At 38.6% G+C, this 23857-nt stretch overlaps 2 protein-coding genes across 2 annotated transcripts in view; both read left to right on the top strand.

Moving 5' to 3' along the window:
- fz (frizzled class receptor) overlaps positions 1-23857 on the top strand; it is a 95778-nt gene that overhangs the window by 52573 nt on the left and 19348 nt on the right. The window lies entirely within an intron of this gene.
- LOC108013489 (histidine-rich glycoprotein) lies at positions 1754-2315 on the top strand. Its single transcript, XM_017079371.4, has one exon. It carries the CDS (start codon positions 1845-1847, stop codon positions 2127-2129), a length of 285 nt encoding a protein of 94 aa, XP_016934860.3. The 5' UTR covers positions 1754-1844; the 3' UTR covers positions 2130-2315.

The following is a 23857-nucleotide window of genomic DNA, read 5'->3' as shown; positions in this document are numbered from 1 at the left end:
GAACCGTATACATTCTGATATTATTGGGTTGTACCTAGTAAAGGTTCTTAAGTTGTGTTGTTCAAAAAAAAGTTATAATTATTTGATAAGATTTCGTAACTAAATTGAATTAAATTGTCCAAATTTTCCCAATTATTTTGTCAAACTTTTATTCACTTTGGCAAACATCCGTTCTTGTTTTTCGTTTTTCTTATATTCTTTTTAAATTGCCTTACTGTCTTTGCTCCCTTTCTTATCTCCACGAAAAGATTTCAAAGCTAATAAAATGTATTATCAAACTTTTGCAGAAGTTCTCTGAAAAGCAACTCCATAAAATCAAATTTATGTATTACCTGGAATGCCCCCATCCATTTTTCTTGCCCCCACTTTCCAGCTTCTTTTTCACTCATTTCCTATATCGTTTTTACTCCCCCAACTGCAGGAGGGTAAAACCTCTGGTCGCACTTTAAATAAGCATTAAATTGATACAGCAGAAAGTTGTTTCCGTCTCTTTCCCCTATTTCTCTCCCTGTCTCCTTCTCTCAAGACGCACTCCAGACACATTCTAATCGCTTTATAACTTCTAACGCAGTTTATCAGACCCGTACCGCAGCTCACAACCCCTCATCCCTTAATTCCACCACCCACAGAAGGCATCCTTACCATACCACTAAAAAGGCTCAAAGGCAAAAGTTATTGTCACGCACTAAAGTCGCTTTCATGTGGAGTTGTGTGGTGCACTGAGAAAAATTATCACCGTAACAGAAACTTGTTGTTAAAAAATATTATTGACTTTTTCTATCTTATCGGAGTGATTGATATAACCTATTAGTTATGTCATGTACACCAGCGGTCAGATATATAGATGCATGATGTATTTCATAGGGGTTACATTTTAATACAACTATCATCCGTAAAAAATAGTAGTATGTAGCTTCAGCAACCAGAAATATTTGATTATATGATGAAATCTTAAACTAATTTATTAAATTAGGAAATCTCTATAATATATGTATTCTACTGATATCTATTTCTTGCAAAATCCTCACCCCCAATAAATAAGTCATTCTACATGACATAGATAAGATTAATAAACAATGAAACGACTATCGATGAACAATTTTGATAAGAAACGATATCGGAATGTTTTTGTTTTTCACTGTGCAATTTTTATATTGGAATGGGTGAAACGGTGGATATGCAGACCCCAAACCATCAAGCCAATCCCCATGCAAAAGCTCTCTGGTTACTGCCTTCTTGCTCGCACTGTCTCTGGGGTTTTCTTGGGTGTCTTTCGTGTTGGTTTTTCTCGCTTTTCTTCTTTGGCACTTTACTTTTCCTTTTTTTTTGGGAACTACGTCTAGCAAACAAGGCGGAAATTATTGTCGGCGGCTTCTTTTTTTTAGTTTTTTTTTTACTTTTTCAGCCATCTTTTTGCATCTCCAATATTTTTTGCAATGTCAAATTTTTATTGTGTCTCAGGAATACTTTTATTTTTCTTATTTTCGCTTTTACTGTGATTGCATTGGCTATGAATGGAAAAAGTAAAGTACCCCAAAAGTTTGAATTGAATGAGTAATTCATTGTATAGATTGCACACAAATGTGGCTATCTTTATAGCCCTATTTGAGCATTAGCAAGGAAATCGAAGTGAATCCCCAGTGAGTCAGTCGAAAACACACCCCTTCCGATAAGATAATACCGCAAAAAACAATACTATCTGAAGAGCCAAGCTAGTCCAGTAAAAATAGTATATAAATTGGTCATATCTGAGGATTGGAAATTAGTTCGCATTCAATAAGCAACGAGAGCAGTTCTCGAACGGAATATATCAGTTTCGAAAGGATTTTAAAAGTACCTACAACATGCCGCCGCCACACCACGAAGATCGTCTGTTCGGAATCCACTTTGGACTTAATTTGGGAGGTGGTGGTCACCATCATCACCACCACCACCCACCGCCGCCTCCGCCGCCGATGCACCACCACCACCACCACGGACCACCGCACCACCACGGACCTCCGCCGCACCACCACCATCACTATGGACCTCCTCCGCCGCCCCACCACGATCATCATCATCATCACCACGGCGGCCACTTTGACCATCATCATGGTCCACCTCACGGTCACCATCATCATCACTGGTAGATCAGTGTTGGAAAAGGGCTTCTAAAGTCAGAAACCTCTAATGACAATCCTCTAGACAAGGAAGAAGGATTGTGAACATATTTATTTATTACCGAATTTAATTTATAACTTATATCAAAAAAATACAAAATACTTAAAATAAAAAAAAAAACATTAAAATACACTATTTAAAACCTTAACAAAAAATGTTTTAAAAAAAATCGTTAAAAAAGTATCATTATCAGTATACCTGGACTAGGTTCTTATACTCTTTTAGTGATCCGTGTATGCAATATTTCAAGAGTTTAGCAGTATATACCTGAGTGCCTGAGTCATTTTCTTTGTCAATATCGATATCTAATGTACTTATAGAAAACTGAGGGTACTTCGCACTTAGTTAATAACAGCCCCTTCGATAAAGATTAAAATAGCACCTAATCTTATCTTGATTGACAGGACCAACACAAAGAAACATTGTCTACACATACTATTTAATCTGATTAAAAAGTCAAACGAATCAAGAATATATCCAATAATGTATAGTTGGGGAAATTCTAAACCATTAAGAAGATTAATTGGAACCACAAACACGGAACCAGACCACCCACAAAAACAATTTGCTAAGCCGATAAACACAAATGAAATTAAATATAATTTCAGCTCGGTTTGGAGGCGAAACTTTGAATTCGTAACGGGTGGGTCAAACAAAATGTTTGCCAATTACAAAACCATTTCAAAGTGTTTTTATTTTTTCTGCGGTTGTCACAAAACGCTAATTAGACAGCAGCTACCATATACAGTGGGTCTCCCAGTGCCCGTATATATTTGTCTGTGGGTTACGGCCTGTCATAAAATGTAAAATGCTGCCCCCGGCGTGGGTCGTATGGGTATCGACACCTGGAAAATATTGGTAATTAAAATTTGCCAGTTGTCGGCCAGAAAACCGAAAAAAAACCGCTTCCATTTCGGCCTGTCTAATAATGTTGTAAAACATGTTGCCATTACGTCAAGCGACAGACGCCAAAACGCCCCAAAGGCAAATGCAGGAAATCTGAGGAAAAGTGATTAATACCCTTATATCATTTGCAAGTTTGCATGAAAAAGGGAGTAAAATGGTAGTATTAAAAAATAAATATGCCCGATTTTGGGATTAGAAACATTTTGAACAGATATATTATATTTATAGATCCGGCTTTCTTTCAGTTTTATAGTTTAAGAGATGACTAGGAGAACGAACTATAGCAAAACAATAAATTTAATATTTAGGTTTTATTTGATTTATAAAAGATTTATAGCCTGGCAAAACAATTAACTTGACTTTATATACCCCTGTATCTGTTTATAAGATACCTTGCTCTATACCATTTTTTGCTGACAAGTTGCGCTAATGGAATTGGAAGCAGTAGGTGACACTCGAGCACTCTCTTCAGGTTTTTTCGGACCAAGACTGTCAATTAAATATGAAAATTATTCGTGGACTGCCTATCAGCGGTTTTTTGACAATTTCATGGGACAGGTCGGCAATTGACAGCCATGGGAGTGGGGTGCCCCTCCCCCTTAAATTGAGTAGATGACAATTAACGTCTCAATTCATAAATGTCGCGTCTGGAAAATCCATTCCTCAAACCGAGTTGCTTGCTTTTAATTAAAAAACTTAAATTATGCCCATGGCCCGCCTTGATCCATGTTTCAGCCGCAAATGGAGCCGCTCGGCAACTTCGTATATCTTAATTGTTATTTGTATTTAATTATATGGCAAGTCGGCCCAAGTTTGCCGCGAAAGTTGAAAATGTTGGAAAAACAACAGCAAGTGGGCGAGGAAAAAAATAGTCAAGTCAAAGTTGCTTCGGCTTTTTTCCGTAATTAAAATGTTTACTTTACATAGTTAGCCAAGTGTTGACTTTACCGGGAAGAAGGTGAGTTGAAAGATGAAAGAAAACAATGGAAAGAGATGCTGGGGCATTCGTCAGATACTATCTGATACTATTATGCATAATGTTATGCAAGCGGGCAAAGTAAAAGTGAAAAATCGGTGACACTTTTGAGTCACAAGGGCGTATACAGGGATTTTCGCCATAAGTTGATAGGATTTATGTAAGAAAATTAGGATTCATATTTACTTGATTATCTTCATAATACTTCTTATTCAATCAACACATTTAACCTCAAATAAACCCCCCACCAAATGAATATTAACCCATTCCTCATCCACCATTTCTTGGTTAATCAAAACACTAATTTCCCAATTTCCTTTTCTTTCAGGTATGTACTTAAGGCAGTTCCACACCATAAACTAGAGTTATGAGTAGTGTAAGTAATGAAATGTTCAGACACTGATCACCAATTCGACCTGATGGTCCATTAATGAGTTTACCCAGCTAAGAGTACAAGCCAATAACATAGAGCCACAAAAAGAGGCTCTCATGGACGGCAATCAAATCGGTAGAATAAACCCATTACCGTACTCAATGCCCATCGTCTGCCAACACGGGGGTACTAATCATAAGCCCATTCACATAACAATCAAAGGCAATTTCTGGAATTCAGTTCGCAGGATTACTACGAATAATTTAATAAACCCATGAAAAATCAAAAATACGATAAGTACGGCAGGACAACGGGGTCATCATTTTCTCCTCCTCCCACGCGGTGTAATAAAAATTCCCAACCAAAAATTCTCATTAAATAAACATACCCGACGCAGAGACAAAGGCCATTCCATATCGAGTACGCATTCCGAAAAACTAGTCCCAAACTAAGGCCGCGTAATGTCGCTTGTTAGTACTAATGATGGGCTGGACCCCTGGTTCCTTCGCCGTAACCATATCCCCTGAAAAATACCCTGCCCCCCACCCCTCGGGAAAACGCAAAAATAAATTTGTACATCTGCGATAGAAGCCGCGATATGGAAGCCTTGGCCAAGAGACCAAGACCTCGGAAGGCCAAGAAGGAAAGAGCGTTGCCCATTTCGCCTGCTTGTCATAAATTGCCATGGAGCGCCAACAACAAGTTTCCTTTGACTTCGAGCCTTCTAGGCGCATTATTCTCAGCGATGGTAGCGTGAGCTTTAAGTAGAAAAACTAATAGGGATTGCCTTTATAATGCTCTTAATGGGTCTTGAGATCTGGGGTTAATTAAGATATATTTGGTGACGTGAGAAAAGATTTCAAGGAGCTGTTAAATTCAATAAAGATCCAACATGATAGGCAAAGAAAATGACTTATAATAATATCAATAATGCTAATTAAAAATGTAGTTCAACCAATATTATATTAGAACCAACAATGATATTCTATTCATTAAATTCAGCTTAAATATATTACCAATAATATCCCCCATCTATTCAAATTTTCGCCAGTTTCCTTTTTATGACTCCTTGGCCTACCATCTCTAATCTCCAGTCAAGACCCCCAGGTCTAACCAAAAAAACCGAGTCGGCCACAGTCCATTGGATCCCGACCGTCGCGTCCAGGCTGTAAAAATTAATAGCCAACATAATAAGCGGCATTTTATGACAAGCGTGCACCTCAGCACACTCACACATACACGTTCTCACGGAGACGAGGCCACGCCCCCTAGACAAGCGCCCCTTACATGTTTTTTTTTTCTACCGGATTCGAGGCTTTTGGCCAAAAATTTCTCATAGACTCACACGGCAGAAGTCATTAGGTGAGGGATCAGTTGGCCATGCTGCTTCATCGCAGTCACTTTGAAAATTACGCAAATTGAAAGTTACATCGTTATGTTAGCCGGCAAATGGGGAAAATCGGGAGGAAAACTCCGTTACACCCCCTCGAGGAGACCCCAAACTGCCCAACAAGTTATGGGTGCTACAAGATTCCGCTTTATGATAATTACACGCAGCGTTCAGATTTGTTGTTATACGATTTTTGTCTAGGAAAATTGAAAAACTTTTCCCCGGCTTCGGTGTTTGTGTTGTGCTGTGCGAGGAAAATGGATGGTCGATTATGCAAGAGTTGATATGGGAAGTTTATTTGTATAAACAAGCAAATGGATTTTTTGTGGCTTTAATTGGAAAAGAGGTATTTGCGAGTTGATGATGAAAAGCTCATAAGTCATGGCATCACGCCGGCTTAGCTCAGGTCTTTAGAGGAAAAAACGTATCGTTTAAGGCCGACTCTTATTTATGAGAGTTTAAAATCAGTGCTGCAACGAAACAAAATAAATTATCAGCCTCTTGGATCTGTGCTCCTCTAATTACTTCATGTCATAAACAGAACTTGCCTTGGGATCCACATAAAATCGGAAGCCTGAAGCCTGAAAAAACCATCATACAACCCACTCTACTCAAAGACCATAAAACTTTACGAAACTCGGCTGGAAATCGCTAACAGTCAAAGCCTGACTTTTAATGCCCCACTTCTGACCAAACGAAACCAAACAAATAAAAAGATAAAAACACATTAAAAACTAAGCACAAAGTTGCCAAGTTGAGTTGAGTTTGAAATCGAATTTCCAGTTAACTTTTGATTGTTTTTAAACGGGTTGAGTCTCAATAAAATTGATTGAGTGATAACTTCAAATGGTAATGACCAAAAACGAAAAATTTATGATGCTGATTAGTATTGAATGAAGATGGAAACTAAAAGGGAAATATATTTTATCCAACCAAGCCATTCCGTTAATAAATCTTTCAACACAGACAAATCGAAGACGAATCACCCAAAATGAGATTTGTCAAAGTCTTACGAAAGCCCAACGAGGTCTTGTGGCATATAAAATGCAAATTAGCTACAAAATGGTTTATCTTTTAGCCCCCAAACCCCGTCATCCATTATTCAGCTTTTACCCCATCCAGCACATTATATATTTTTCTTATCTCCCTCGAAATGCATTTTCTCGATTCGCTTTTTATTTATTTTTTCCATATTTTCTCGGTTTGTGGCTTGCATTTTTATTACTTGTCAAAATACAATAAAATTTATGGCAAGTTGGCAATATTTTTAACGCCAAATGCAGAGCATTGGGTGCCGAGGGGATCAAAGGGTGAGGAAACTGCAGGCAGAGGGCGAAAAAAATTCAAAGAAATCCCCCCATAAATCATGCAAGTGGAGTCTGGCCAAAAACAAAAGGAAAACTGCAAGAAAAATAAGGGGAAAAACAGTGAAACGCAAATGCGGGGAGCATGAAAGCCATAAAAATAAAATTAGCCAAAGTGGAAGGCACTTTGGCACATGGAGGGGAAAAGTGGAGTACAAATATAAATACACCAAAACTTCAATATAAATGGTAAAAAATTGGTATTCATAAATTCTTAAAATTAAGTGAAGTGCCAATCAACACATTGAAAACAGTTGAAACCACTTAACATACATAACTTTTTTTCATTATCCCAGATTTTACTTTTAATGTTCCGTGCAAAAGTTGAAAGCACTTTCATTAAGGAAATGCCGTAAATTATAGGAAACAATTTGGAAAATAATTCATTGGCATATAACAACTCCCCGATCCATTATTTCGAGCCCGGCGAATTTCCCTGAGAGCCCCGAGCCCAATAATTAATGCCTAAACACTTTTCCTGGCTCTTACCTGCGTCTCATGATTTTCGCATATTTCTCAAGAGGTTGAAATACCCGCCTCTCTTTTCAGCGCTCTGCTAATAATGTGAAAAATAAGAAAATGAAAGGCATTTTTGTCTAATGAATTTCCACGTGCCAACGCCTGGAAAACTCCCTTCAGTTTTGGCCTGTAGTACGTGCCTGTGTGAAAAACGCATTTAAATGCGGTTGAGGCAAATTAGTTAATAAATCACACGTGGAAAATTGATGAGTTGCCATTTTCCTTCTTTTCGTTGAGTTGGTTGTGGTGGTGGGTTGGGCATTTCAATTGATTGTTTGCCATTTGTTTGGAAAATTATTTTCCTCTTTCTATTTGGCTGGCAGGAAGAGGAACTCCCTTAAGATTCCGCGTCTAATTAAGGGGAGTTGATTACTCAATTGAATACGAAATTCAGATTATGATTTCAAGCACGAATCCAAAAGGGCAATAAACCATCAGACAATTGAGGAAAATTAGTAATTGAAGGAAGGCAAGCCAAGAAGTCTTACAGAGCCAACTGAAAAGTTCACGGAATCAAGTTTTTACTTTAAAGTTTAGAGGGAAAAAAAACACAAATGAACTCATTGCCATTGTGCGAGCAGTGTTCCCAATATCTCATTGTCATGTAGCTCAAATCGCTCCAACAGTCAACAAACTACAACAACCGACAATCAGCAACTACAACAACCAGAACAACTACAACTACAACTTAAAGGAAACAACACAAACAACACTTTGCATGTGTAGCCGAGGTTCCACAAACAAAGAACACAAAAACAACAAGAGCAGCCAACAAACAAACAAACCCAAAAAAGCAGAGGGGGGCGAAGAAAACAAAACCAATCCAAACAAGTAGAACTTGTCTAGGCCTAAATTCAGAGGCGGAGATCTTAGAAAGGGAGATTCGTTCTTAACTTTTAGGAACAATTTATAAAAACAATGATGTTTTTAAGAACTTACGAAATATTTATATTGTTTCCTGTATATAAGATCTATTGAACTGTTCTTTAATAATATGAACTCATTTTGAAAGCCAAAGCTGACAATTTGTATTAAAAACATCACCTCGTTATGAAAGGAAATTCAATTTACCCTAATATTTTTAAAATATTTTTAAGGACCTCCTTCTTTTTTAATAATCTTCTCATTTTAATTAACTTTCTCTTAAAGTAGTAACCCCCTTGAACCCTATTTCACCTCCACCACTGATCATCTCTTGCATGACCAACAAATGCTTCCCTCGAGATTTCTTTGTATTGGTTTTCTAGAAATAAGGAGACTCCAACTTTGGCTATACCCCCAGGCCATTTAAATGACTTTTCTTTGGCTCTATTTGCCGGTTCGGTTTCGCTTAGCCTTATTTTATTTTTTTGTTTCTATTTTTTCTGCACTGTGCTCTTTTCTGGCCCAGGCCTGATGTCTAAAGTCAAGATCACAAACGTGATTTGTTGTTGCCGTGGCTTTAGCTTTTTGCTCATTTTGGCAAATGTTCCATAGACTTTGGAAGATCGTGATCTTTAAACTAAGCAACTCCGTGGCTTTAAGGCTTTGTCTTTGCATTGTTTTCTTGCCTATTTTTTCCTATTTTTTAGTGCTGTTGCTGACTCGATCAGTCGTCACTTTGGTACAAAAAAAAAAGTTGGGGAGATACTTCCTTTGAATACAACATTGAGGTTGCTTGTGGTTTGTTTTGGTGTTGGCCGATTTATGTTTGTTCATTTATTTTGACAAAGCCGTTGGCTCTTTTTCGAGTCAAACAAAATTGTGTGGGTGTCCCTGTGGTCGTCTCTTTCTAACCAGCCTATATCCGTCTCTTTCTATCTGTTTGTGCGGCGCCGCCCCAGCGAAAGATTTGTGTGTTTATGTAGAAGGAAAACCCCCCTCCCTGGTTTTTATCCACTCTGATTGATGTGGGGCACATTAATCAAGCCATTGAAGCGGCCGTCCGTTTGATGTTGGTCCGATTTTTGATCAAGCGGTCTTGTGGAACTCATAACATCCCCCCTCCACTATGAACATCTGTATATAGTATGACCAGGTCTGTAATCGAAGCGATCACCAAGTGATTTTGGTTTCGTTTACCGATCGCACGCTCGTTTTTCACTTGACGAGCGTTTTATTTTCGTTTGTTTTTGGCCAAGTTAATGGGCAATTTGTTTTCAATTAATTGGCTTGTTGTGTTAACTGCCTACTGATTACCCAAGTGCTCTGGGGCTTCCGTTAAATCGGAATGTTCAATCTCACCAACGATCTCTGATCGTTTACGTATTCGTTTTCACTTGCACTTTTTCCTTACTTGCTGATCATACGATTTCTTTGAATGAGATGCAAACGTTGCTGTCCATTAAGAAAGATCAAAGGAATCGGGATGGACAGTGGGATTTATAAAGGAAACGAGAGCAATGGTCTTTAAGATATAAATATTAGGATATTCAGCAGAGACATTAGAAATATTTTTTTAAAAAGAAAAGAACTGGAGGATCTATAATTTTAGAATATTTATAGATCCTTTTTAAAATATCTTATAATAAAAACATTTCATGTAGTAAACTACATATTATTTACATAAGTACAACATTTATTTTCTACTTACACTTCCGCTATGAATTACCATTTCTATTAAGATAAATGCTTAAACGTCTAGCACGCCCACTGTATTCTAATAAATCCCAGACGCGCGATGACACAACCTCCGTCCATTCATCTATCCATCCATCCGACTATTTGCCATCCTCACCAGACCATGCAAAATACGTTTTAGCCACATTAACAAATGAGAGCAAAAATTCCGAGAGGTGGGGATGGGAGGAGCCAAGTTAGTCTGGTCCGCTGCCCTTTTTGATATGCCGCCATCGTCTCAGTTTTTCTTAGAAATTGTTTAGGGGCAAATGAGGAAATGCTAAACACTGAACTCATCCATAGAACTCGGAACATTCGAAATGGAAATGATCGCGGACAGCTCTGGAAACTGAAAGATGAAGATGAATGGCAGACGGTCTGTGATGTGTCTTTGAAGTTGAAGTGCTTTGTGTTCATTAGCTCATTGCCACTAATTTGGTTTCAGGGCATAATTTGCATACACATACAGCTCCTAGAAGTCTTAATTGTTCGTTTGAAGTTGCGTGATGTGGATGGAATAAGATCAGTTTTGACTAAACAAGAAAATTGTCTGAGAAATGGTATAAAATTGATGAACTTGGCTGATGTCTTAAACTATCAATTAAGTCTAAAATTATCAGAAGCAGAATATTTTCTAGGTAAAGTGAGAACTATCTATCAACCTTTAAGAAACAAAATGTTCCTAAGAAAATGTGAACTGTCCCTTTGCATTATTTTCGTAAGCTTTAATAAATATCTTTGTAGCCTTATTTTAATGGTACTTGTTTCAGATTTTCCCTTTGTTCTTTTTCCCATTTACCTACTTTTCCAATCGCAACTTAACCTTATGACCACATTTTGCCGGTCCGACTCAAAGATAATATCATATTTCCAAGTCGAAGCCGCACAAACCCAAAACACACACACAAACACCTTTGTTGGAACTCAGGCATCTTAGAAATTTAGTTACACCCAAGTATAACCAACCTAGAAAAGTGTCTAAGTAACTCATACAGTTAACCACTTAAAGGTGTTGGTTTACATATTTTTTGTTGTTTTTCTTGTTGTTACCTTTTTTGTTACTTTGCTCTTTTTAAGCACCCCCCTCACACTTTTTCCCACCCCCCTTCGAAATGCCTTTGGGCCGGGAAAGTGTGAAAAGACGTAAGAAATACGGCGCGCTTGAGCAAAATCTATACATAAAAGCCAACTTTCTGCACTATAAAAAAACCTCTTTTACATGACATGACACAATTTGTTGGCACTGTCGCCTTGTTATTGTTGTTGCTCGGCCACTTCGACATGTTTGTCTGAGGTTCACTCCAGGTAAACCAAACTCCGCAGCTTTATATGCACTGAAAACTATGTTTTTATTTAAAAGGTTAGAATTATTTAAATCCTTCTCCACTATACACTTTACAAGTAAAAAAAAAATATTTTGAACATACTATATTTTGCTATATTTAATTATGGCATTTACTTAGTTAAGGTTCCAAAAAATATTTAAAATATATAGAAAAACAGATAAATAATTAGATTTTAAACTAATAGTAAAAATAAACAAAAATATAAACCATTAAAATTGTCATCTAACAAATATTAGGTCGCTCTTATAATATATCTTATTACATCTTACCCCCAGAAGCCTTGTGTTTTAAAGGAATGACATAAGATCTGGTCGTACCTGTATCAAATTTGAAATTTTTTTAAGGTTTTTTAAAATTGTATTTAGTCTTATTTTTTCAGTGAACTTTGCTGCTGATACTCTGCTTATTTTCTGCTGCTCTCGTGATATTTTGCCGGGTTTACCTCAGCTCTGTTTGCTCTGCGAACCCGCTCACCTTCTTCATCCTCATCGCTTTGTTTATCGCGTGTGAAAATATTTTTTGCACTTTTAGTTTTACCGAAAAGTTTTCGGCACACATAAAAATGTTTAAGTTTTCGGCAAGAGCATGAAGAAGAAGATTGCCGAGAAAACTGCATAAGAAATTGTTTATACGAACCGTGCTTTTTTGCTTTTGTGAGGTACTCAGCTTTTCAAGTAGAGAAAATAACACACTTTATTCTATCTGGTGGGTGAAATGTTTTAATTAAAAGTGTGAAGTGTAGGTGGCTAAAATTTGGGTATGTCTTTGGCTGTTGGTGAAGAATTATATCAGGAACATGAAATTAAAACTTGATTCAACAGCTTCAAATTAATAATAAATAATATGTAATTTTTTCATATTTAAACGAAATTTAAAAATGTAATTTAATTTTTGTACACAAATATTGGTTGAATAAAAGTCAAAGTCCAACTGAAAAATGAAATCCATGCAAATATGTTGCACTTTATTAAGTAAAGTCAAAGAGTGTATTGTGATTTAATCAAACTTTATTAATAAATCATGAACGAAAATTGAGCAAATACAGTTGAATGCATTCGATTGGCTGTTAATTAACATATCGGCAAAGTTCAATTAATTGGCAATCAATCATTTTTAATGAAACAACAACGGCAACAAGTCGGAGACTTGTTAGCGAGGAGACCACGAAGAATCGGGCGACATTATCGACTTCCAGCGATCTTGAACTCTGTGCGGAAAAGGCTGGAAAAAACTAGAGGAGGAAAAATGGTGGAAAAATAGAAAACGTGCCCGGCGAGAGGGGAGATGCAGAAATAATGCAGCAATTCTATTGAGCAGCCAGCAACAGGGAAACGTGCCACACGATTGACAAGCGGTTTTGGCCTGGCCCGGGGACTTGGGACCCCCTCGACACCCCACCCCTGGTCTGAGCCAACTTTTCCCGCCTTTGGCAGAGTGGCCTGCAGCTGCAACTCCGATGGCTAAAGCTGCCAGCCAACCTGGCCAAAGAGCGGCTCAGTTGCGGGTGCCACTGCATTTGGCATTAACACCCCCACTCCCCACGCCCCTGGCCAGAAGCCTCCCATCATGGCCAAGATCCAGGGATCCAGGGATGCTCCGGGAAACTGCGACTTTTCCTGGGCAAAGTGTTTTCAGACTGGGGAGGGGTGGGGTATTTTGTGGGAATAGTTTAAAAAGTCAGCGGAAAAACGTTGTGGGAAAGGCAGTTAGTTAGTTGCAAAGGACTGCCAAAGGTGGCAGGTAAAAGGTACATGGAATGGGAATAAACTTTAATCAAAGTTTAACAAAACTAATTATATTTTGACACACAAAGACATAAGTGGAGATTTTTAAGTTCCCTAGAATAGATGAAAATATATTATATTTTCTTGATACAAAACCATCATACACTAAAAATTAGTTGTTATAATTTTTCAAAAAATCTGGACAAATATCCATTTAGTCACGGCATAAATCACGGTTACCGCGCAATTATAATGCTTCCGTCCCTCGATTTCTCGCTAACTGTAATCTTAGCAAGTTACTGAACACCGAGAAACAAGCTACAAGCTATTAAACTTCTCATTTGGCTAAGAGAACAGCTCTCGGGACGTTCGCTTGGAACTCCTCGAACATACATATTTAAAACAAATTTATTTGCGCCTGCAATTTAAGAGGCTCTTTCATACCGCCAGAAAGAGACGGAACGAAGGCGGCCGAAAGAGGTAGGACTACTTGAGACAGAGTGCTACAGAATCCACAACAACTAACGGCTGGGTTTAATTAAAACGTTACGGCAGCAGGCAAATGAGGAAGCCAAGATGGAAACTCAGGGGTTTTTTGGGGGAGTAGAAAGGGAGGAGTCATATCATGCAACTACAGCACTCCACATTAAGATTTTGCGGACAAGTTGCGCATGCGCCCGATGCAAATTAATTTCCAGCACTTTTCTCTGCGCCTCAGCTTCTTACATGCTGCTAAAATTATGCTAATAACAGAAGTTTATTAAAATAATTAAACTTAGGTGCACAGAAAGAAAGAGGATTTAAAATTGGTATTATTCTTGTTTCTGACTTTAAGGATGCCTTCAATACATCTTAAATTCTGTCTTTTCCCTACCTGAGAATGTTCCCAATTCAACTCAATTTCCGGGCATTTTTTTCCGCTCACATTGGCTTTTGACGAATTGTAAATTTGTTGGCCACGTTGTTGTATGCCACAAAGTTGCCAAGCAATATCCTCCGCCTCTGAGTCCGCCAATCAACTTGTTAAACTTTTGCTCTCTCGAAATTGCCCATGTGTGAAATGAAATGCACGAACATGAGAACAGAGCGAGACGGATGACACCCAAATGAAAGAGACAGAGGACAGTCAAAAGAAAGAGACAGATGGCGAAAAGGAGAAGGCCACGCACGCGCTTTTTCACTTAGTTTTCATGGGAGTGTGTGGGAAATTTGTTGATTAAACTTGTGCAGAACTTTTTAATTGCCTCGATGTAGTCGCAGTCGAGGAGAATATTTGACTTGGCCCGAGGTGAACGAAATATGCAAAAGCGAAAGGGACAGCACGAACGGTGAAGAAAGAGAGAGGGCAGGCTTGTGAACAGTGGGTGCGGAAAGTTTGCTGACAAGCTTACACGATTTTTGTGGGACCTATGATGTATGCATAAATGTGCGCTGGCATAACTCCTTCCTGACGGGGTGTGCATATTAGAAAAGTTTCTTTGATCCCGGAAAAAACTTCCATTAAATTTAATAATAAAATAGTGTTGTTTACATCAAACTGTGAAACTCTTACAGCAAACACATTTGCTTCACACTTTTTATTATGTGCCATAACTAAGCTAACTAAGCAAGAAGCTTAAATTCCTGCCATTCTAAAAGTGGTTTAGTTTATTAAACCACGTGTCAGTTTTAAATTGCCTTTGAAAGTCAACCATAAAATGACCAATTCTTGTCGGTCGTTGTCATATTTGACCTTTTGCCAAAGGACCGTTTCAAATAAAGTTTAATATTTAATAATCCGCTTCAGCGCACAGAGGAAAAACTCCACACCATAGCCCTCCACATTTTTGGGTTCGCCAAGGTCCAGGCCTCCCATACGATTTAGTTGCAGCCGTGTAATGATCTATGGCGCCTTAAGTCAAGATTTATGCCCTCAACCTCGACGATTGGTATACTATACATGGAAAGAGGCAGCAGCTTTTGGGAGGAGTATGAACAAAAAAAAGTAAAGAAGCAGGCAGAACCGAGAAGCCATAAAGCCAAAGAGGCGAAAAGTTTTATGCAGAAGTCGAGCGCCTTTTTTATACAATAAAATAAATAAAACAGACAGAGTGCGCGAGAGTGGAGGAGGCATAAAATTGTATAAATTTATGAGGGGACCCAGTTTGGTAGTCCTAACTGCCATCGATGTTTGCTTCTTGTATTTGGCTCTTTTTTTTAGAATTTAATTGGACATTATATCGCATATTCTTATATAGGCAAAATCAATGCCTTGCCATATATCAAAAGGCGAAAAGTGCTGGCGAAAAGTGGGAAGAAGCGAGGGCCAGCCAACGGTAATGACCAAAAAAGCCTTGCCATTGTCTGGGTTAGTTTCAGCTGCTTCAGCTTCGATTGTTGCTCTTGGCATTATTTATGGTTACTTAGCCGACTGCCACCGGAGATACCCCACCATCGCTTCTCCGATCTCGCCGATGTGTGAACAAAAAGTTATATCTTCCACCATGGGAACGGGACCATCTGGGAATGGGAATCACACTCGAGTATGGTTAACTTCCTTCTTTGCCTAATCACTTGGCTTTTCCTCCAACAGATTATTTTATGTATAAAAAAAGTAACACATTTCACCATATTGTCAAAACATTCATTCAAATGTAATAAGCGGATAATATTTCTTCCATATACACTTGCCCTTCTTCAATAGACACTTAAATAACATGCATAATTTTTATTAAATTTAAGTTTAAGAGTTTTAAGAGTTATTCAAAAAACATATCTGCTGTGATTTTAGCAACAAATATAATTTATAAATCTAATAATTAAATGTTAAAATGATCTATATTTTTTCTTGTGTAGACATACATATCTCCATCTGTCCAGTTGGGCAAAAAAGCTGTCGCATCTAAAGCGCTTTATCTTTTCTCTATTGTATTTGTGAGCTGTGATGCAAGCCAATGCCACGCCCCCTCAGTGTCGTCTATACGCCCACGGTCGACTTAACTGGCGCCAGTTTTCAAATCGGCTTAAATTATGAATGGCTCCGTAAGAATGGGGCGATAAGTTCGGAGAAGCTGAATGAGCAGAAATTGTCTTTCCATTATTATTATTAAGATGTTTACTTTTGGGACTAAAAATAAGACTTGGCTCAAAGTTTCCATTCGTTATATTCATTTGCAAGGTGAAGTGAAAAAGTCTATTGGATTTCGATAAAGTTAAATTAAAGCAAAATTTTGTCAAAATAAATATATAAATATTTTCCTTTACTTCAGCCATAAGCCTATTATACCTAAACTGGTTTTTACAAAGTGTGTTAAGAACTTATGAAAGCAAGCTGCATAATTAATGGCAACAAATTTATCATAGGCATACTTAACAGATAATTACCAAAAAAATGTTGTCAAAACAAATCCCTGGCCTAAGTTATTTGGCAAAACAAAACCCTTTACCCTTCCACTTGCAAGAAATATTCCGAGTGCCTAATATCTTAAATGCTTAGAACCCAAACTGACCTATTTTGGAGTCATATGTTTATCTGGACCCAGGACAATAATGCCCGGCATTAGATGCGAATAATGCCGTACCCTAATTAATGTTGACATGGGATATATTTTTTTGCACTCCCTCCTTATTATTCCTTAAGCTTTTATGTCCACTGTCCCCAGCTGAAAATATGCAAAGGACGAAAGGGAATAGAATAAAAATCTGCTAGATTAGTGCGTTAACAAGGGGTCATCAGCTGGACCTTTCATGACAGCACCAAAAGAAATGTCTACCCTCGTCTTTATTTGCAGATTATCAGTCCGTTTAATGGAGAAATTTAATTTCGTTCCATTTTTCTTATGGTCCGGCAAATTTGCCAACCTTTAACCTCAAGAGCAGATTTTCTGCCTCGCCTTTTTTCGGTTATAATTAATTTCGAATGTCAAATTACAGCACGACGCCTCTGACAGGATGACAAGTGGAACTTTATACACATAATTAAATAATTTTCTTTTCACGTTACTTTTTTTTTTGTCACTTTTTCGCCACTTCTGGGTGGAAATAAAAGTTAAGCTGCAAAGTCGCAGGGCTTCACCTGGCTGGCAACTTTACTTGCATAATTTACAATTCTTTTCTGTTGCTGTTGCTCTTTTGGTTCTCATAAATTAAGATGAATCATGAAATAATAAAAAGTAAAAATGCGTCAACTAATTAAAATGGCTGGACGATGGTAAAAAAGAATACAGGGGAGGAGGGAAGGTGAAAGTTAAAGGCCAGAGATGCAATGACATCGAATTGAAAGTGCTTAATGTGAGGGAAAATTGCACAGACATCAGCATGACGCGAGGTAATTTAAGAAAATATGGGACTACAAAATACCGTGGAAATATTTTTTTTAAGTTAAAATAAAATCTATAAAGTTCTATAAAATGTGAAACGTCAACAATGCATAAGAAATTGTTTAAGTTTAAATTTTATTTTTAATTTTTTGTACATAGTTGTGTGATTATTTTTACAAAAACCTAGGCCAAATCGAAGCTCATTACACTTCCATTCCCCTCAGCCTGCCAAGCCCTAACAAAAGTCCCCATTAATGATATTTCTTTGTGAGCGCGTTTTCCACGAATTAATTGAAATATTGCCGGGATGTTGGTGCGCCGATTGAAAGGGAAAATTTGTTGCGGCTACGCGAGAGCATTGTAATCGCCAGAACAAAGGACACATAAATCTGCTGCCCGGCAAGGAATGCGCCGTATTCTTTTCAGTTTTGGTTCTGCTTTTGGTCATTTAAATTGCCCCCTGACTTTGGGGACTTGGCGACTCTGAGGCCCCCAGCTTTAACTATGCCGCCTTCTTGTTGCGCCTTGTTAACTCGACCAAGAAGAGCCACAAAAAAAATGCCAACCAACCGAAAAACAACACACAACAAAAAGTACAACAATTCAGGCTTACAGTGTTGGGTTGAAAAAGTTGGCAGGGGGGGGGAAATTGGAGTTCAGAGCACTTTGCATACAAGTCTCGTTCGGCTGCTGCTTACGTTCCTTCTGCACTCCACTTAAAAAATCGTTAAGCATAAAAACAATAAAAATAAATACCTATAAACACTTAAAATGGCACAGCTCCTCAGCGGTGAGTCGAGTGAGTACATCAGGCAGTAAATACCCGATCCGAGTTGGCCAACTTGGCCAGTTGTAAATGTCAAGCAAATTTGGCTCGCTGCATTTCTCGTTTCTGTTTCCTCAGAAGCTGTTGTTCTCCCCAACTTTAACCCCTGCTGTCCAATATAAACGGCTTAACCCCCCTGGCAGTGTGGGGGACTTTTGTGACCAAGGAAAATTGGGGGATTTTCGCGTTTTAAATTAAATTGTGGTGGTATGGAAAAGGAATGAATAAAAAATTAACAGGAAAGCCAGCTTAAAGTTTTTTAAGGGCAAATAAATCAAAGAAGGAAAAGTTTTTATTAATAAAATATATATATTTCGTATGCTGGCAAAATTTTTTTGAGATATAATCTTAGAAATGACAAAGAAATGAAGCGTAGACATTTTTTAATATTAATTACAAATGTAGTACTATATAATATAGCATATTCTTAGTTATATTATCTATAAGCATACATATTTTAGCCAACTCTAACCCTATAATTTCCTCATTCTTCTCGTTCCAGGTATGTAAATTCCATCAGTTCAGCGTTGATTGACCCCTGTGTCCCCAAAACGAGTGAGTGCAGCCACTCTTCCCCAGAGACCCGCATTGATTTATGGCCCTACTCCGGCTAATTTGCCATAATTAGGCACGATAAACACACAAATACAGCCAGAAGAGGGCACTAAATATTTATATATGTATATACATTTACTGGCCAGATTACCAACATCGATTTGCACTCGAATTCCTCTCAGCCAGCACTCACTTGACATCGCACATGGCCCATGGGACCACAAATGGAGGCAATTAGGCTCTGCTCTTGAGGTCTCGACTCCGGTCAGATTTATGAATTAGTTTAAAGTGCAATTGGGCTCGCAGAAGCCCATTCTGCTCCCCCTGCAATTATGCCATAAAGTTAATTTTACTTTGATTCTGCTGGATAGCCGCTGGCCCTGCCACTATAACTATATAAATTTAATCATAGATATTTAAGGAGCTCGGGCGGACCTTCTTGTAAGCGAAACCGGTTAAATGAGGAGTTCACTGTGAAAAAAACCATAGGAGATGAGTCTAGGAATAAAAGACAGTGATAATCTGTTTACCTTTCAATGCAGGTTGATAAAATATGAAGTCTACTTCTAAAAAGAATATTGAATTTGAAATGAATTTTATAGCTAAATTTCGAGGATTTACGTAGCTAAATAGCCATTTTTGCTTATCCAATCCATTTTTCAATATTTTCCAGTGTATCTATAGATTATACCACTATTTTTTCTGCGTGTTTGTATCATCACCGCCTTCTGGGGCAACCTCAATCTCGGTCTCGGTTTGGGTTTCCATTCCATTTGCAGACCGTCGGCATCTGAAGTACGGCGCTTGCCAATGGGAATCTCCACCGATGTCCCCGCTGAAGACCGAAGCTCCTCCTGATCCCTGGCCAAATCCCTCCATTGGTATCCCCTGATTTTCACCACTCCTTCACAGCCCACTTGAGCTGGTATTCTAACGCACTCGAGACTGGTTTCTCAAAAAGCCACTCGAGCTGCCCGTCAAGTGTCTCTGTGTGGCTGGGCTGTCAATAGACATCTTGCCATGACTTGTGTAAAATATATATCTACCAAAAAAAAACAAACATATCCAACACTATATAAACGCATATATAAAAGCTGTATGTTTAGTTGCTTGTGCACACTTGAAGAAATCATAATTATTGCCAGTCAACTTTTTTGAGTGGTCGCAGACTGGTTCATAAATTTACATAAAAGATAAGCACTGTGGTGCCACAGAAATTATTGAGTATAGAAAATAAAAGGCCACTCTGTGTGTGAGCTGCATTGGGTGATCAGAAGAGATCTGAAATGATCTCGGGGCTCCATTAGTCATTTTGGAATGGTTTCGGACACACATAAATTGGCCGATGGGATCACTTAGCGAATTTGAATTTTATTTATGTTGTGTTGTCAAGTGTACATTATTTACTTGTTTTAAATTTTTAAATTGATAAGAAATGTGTAATAAATTTGATTTGCAACCTATTTACTAATAAATCAAGTCTTCCTTAATGAGAATCTTAAAAGATCTACTATTTTGATAGATAATAAATTTCAAAAGGTTTTTTATATGGCGAGAGAGAATTTTAGAGAATTAAATACAAATTATATTCAGAGCACAAAGCAATAAAGATACTTTAAGATAAAAGCCATTAATAATTGAGGCAGTTGTTCGGCTAAATTATGGAAAATAATTCACACAACTTTATCAATAGGCCATTTATGGCCCCTTCGAAGCCGTCCATTAAGACGCCCATTCAAATAAATCATAAATATTTTTGTTGCATTTGTTTTTGTGATTTTGAAAGTGCGTTTCGCATTACCGGGGCGAAACTGAAATCGAAACTCCGTGGCACACATGGCGCAACATGTGGCTAGGTGGCGACCAATTAAGCGACTACCCACCTAGACGGTAGACTCAGTATCTACGTAGACCCGGGACTAACCCAACCCATTCCGAATCCGAATCCAATCCCAACCTCAACCCAACCCAAACTGCAGCTGTAAATCAACTTTGCAGCTCTCGAGAGCTGTAAAGACATGCGTGGCAAGAAAGCCAAGTGAAACATACATAAATTAACATCAATAAAGCAGCAGCACAAACTAAACTCGGCTTATGAATACTGGATATACCATATATATGCATACGTATCATTTTTTGCGCTGCCGCATATAAATCATTTTTAATGGCCAGATGCAAGATGCGAGTTGAGGGCCCTTGATTGCCTCCCTTTCACACTGATGCTGTGCATGTTGGACATGTGTAGGTTCTCCGATGCCGCAGGACCATCCGAAGGACCCCTTCTCAAGATCCGGTTCGGGAAGTCATCTGTCGGATGCCTGTGACCGCTGCTGATTTGCAAATTTAGATACGATTCGCACTGCAGCCAAAGAAGAAATATGCGTATGACATCGTTTTGGCTTTTTGGCAAAGTGTTTTTCTGCACCAATATGTTTTGGCAACACTTGCAAAAAACTGCAAAAACAACTTGTAGTTGGTGCGTGGCTTCGTCTGAGTGTCTGAGTACCGTTAACTGCAACGTTTAGATACAACTGCCGAGATAACAAATCTTTGTACAACGCTGTGCGTACAAAGTTTCGCCGCTTTCCTTATTTTCCAGCTGTTCCTTCTATTTTTTTTTGGTGTGTGAGAAATTGCCCAATCCCAGGCTTGGCTTGCTCCATTTGTTTTGCTCCGTTTCGATCTACAAAGCCATCTATTCCGTGCACTAAAAATTACTAGGATAAAAAACTGAAACCTCAGAAAAAAGGAATTGGAAAAAAGATTCTGAAACACAGGTCATAACAATTTTTAAGATTTTCTATTCCCGATTTTTTCGGAATTTTCATAAAACTCTTAAGTATTAACCAAAAAATGTAAGCAAGTACTTTCTCTCAGTGATAGAATCTATCTTTATCTGCAGTATTGCCATCTTTCCATCTGCATCTGCAGTTGTCTATCACTTGTCCTTCTCACTCTTTCGCTGGGGTGCAGATATCCCGCTCTAGCCAACTCCTTCCCATTTTTTTGAGCGACATTTTGACGCGGCCATTTCAAGTGCAATTCGGCGCTGGCTTTTGAGTTTGGCTTTTGACGTGGCCAAGATGGCGGAGTGGTCAGGGAGCCGTAACTGTTATACGCTCACTTTGGCCCACCTGTCAACCTGTCAAAAGGTAAACCGGCCCACCTGACAACGGGAAAAGCTCGCTGATTAACTGCACTTTGCAATTGTCACCATGCTCGAGGTTTTACAGTGGTTATTTTTTAGAAATATTATAAAAGAGTTTTCCTCAAGGAAGTTGACATTTTAAAGCCGTATTGTGTATTATTTAAGACTGAAATGTAAGGATTTTTAAAAATGTGTTCTTGAGATTCCTGTCGAAAACTCAACAACAAAATTCTCTCCCCAAAAGCCGCAATCTTTCAGTCAAACTTAAAAGTTATGCATAATTAGGTCGACCTTTCTTGTCCGTCGCATTAGGGTCGAAAAAATTTTCAATTATCTCCCACTCTCCCCGAGGACCTTTGTGGAATAACCAAAGGACTCGGGTCTGGCTTTCTATGGCTATCTTTCCCCTAGATGACATCAAACGCCCCTCGCTTATCTTGCTCAACTTGCTGCCAACTTCCGCAAGGCTTCATTAATTTTGCAAGCACATTAACAGTTTCATTATTGCTTCTGACTGAATTTAGAGGACAGCGAAGTCCCCTGCCCATTTACTTTAACAATTTCCCCCATGGAGGAAGTTCTGGCCACAACATCAATCTGGCCAAAACTAATCATTTTTAATAACCAATAATTTATTTTTAATCAAATTTTAATGAAAACTTTGCCGCCCCATAAGAGGGCGGTCGATTGAAAGCAACGCATGAAAAATTCAACAAAAGCTGGAGAGCAGTAGAATGAGAATTTCGATGACCAAGGATATTGGGGGCCTGAAGTGGGCCGTACAGTTTTGGTCAAAAGACTTTTGTGGGCCTTGTCATGCATAAAAATTAGAGTAGAACAGAAGCCACTAAGGAGCAAATAAGGTGGGGGCCAGAAGACTGAAGTCTGAGGCGTGGACCAAGATTGAGCTGAAGATTTATTAGGCCCGAGATTGAAGGAGCCTGAGATGTGAGACTCGCGATACCAGCGAACGAAGGTCGTGCAGAAATCAAACAACCCACCCGACAACGCCATCAACTTGGACTACCAGTTTCAAGTGCAGAGAAAAAAATTAAACATTTGAAAAGGATTTTTAATTTATTACAAAATAATAATATTTTTTTACTTTCTAAAAAGTTAATTGCAAAATTTTATTTCATAAAAAATCTTATTTGTTTTCTGCATTAGTCTGTAATGTAAATTAAAACAAATGGTGTAGTGTGACCCTATTTTTTTCCGTGTCAGTGTGGACAGCGTCGAGTGCGACGCCTCAATCGCTCGGCCCCTTGCCTTAATTAATTTTCCTTTTGCCGCCTCTTAGCTTCTGAGCCCTTTTCCCCCATTCTCTGGACCAAAAGGGTTACACAGCTCATTATTTCTGCCCCAACTCCCCAGAATCCATCTTGAGCTCCTCCAGCATCGCCCGTTGTCATCTCGTCGCTTCAGTTGCTTCATTCGACTCCTCGGCCAGCGACACTTGCAATTGGGATCGGAATCGGGATGGGATTGGGAATCGGATGGGATTGGGACGGGTTGGGATCCGCGTGGAGTTGGGGCTCTGCAAATGCTTTGATTGCCCACAATACACCGCTGAGGACTGGACAACTGGAAAACTGTGGGCGCAGTCCAGTGGGGAGCTTAAACAAGGGCGTAGTAAAAAAGGTTACTTCTGAAAAGGGGACTAAGTTAATGAAG

The sequence above is a fragment of the Drosophila suzukii genome, chromosome 3, assembly GCF_043229965.1.
Source record: "Drosophila suzukii chromosome 3, CBGP_Dsuzu_IsoJpt1.0, whole genome shotgun sequence".
Classification (NCBI taxonomy): domain Eukaryota; kingdom Metazoa; phylum Arthropoda; class Insecta; order Diptera; family Drosophilidae; genus Drosophila; species Drosophila suzukii.
The sequence above is the reverse complement of the archived record's forward strand: the minus strand, read 5'-3'. Positions and strand labels throughout refer to the sequence as shown.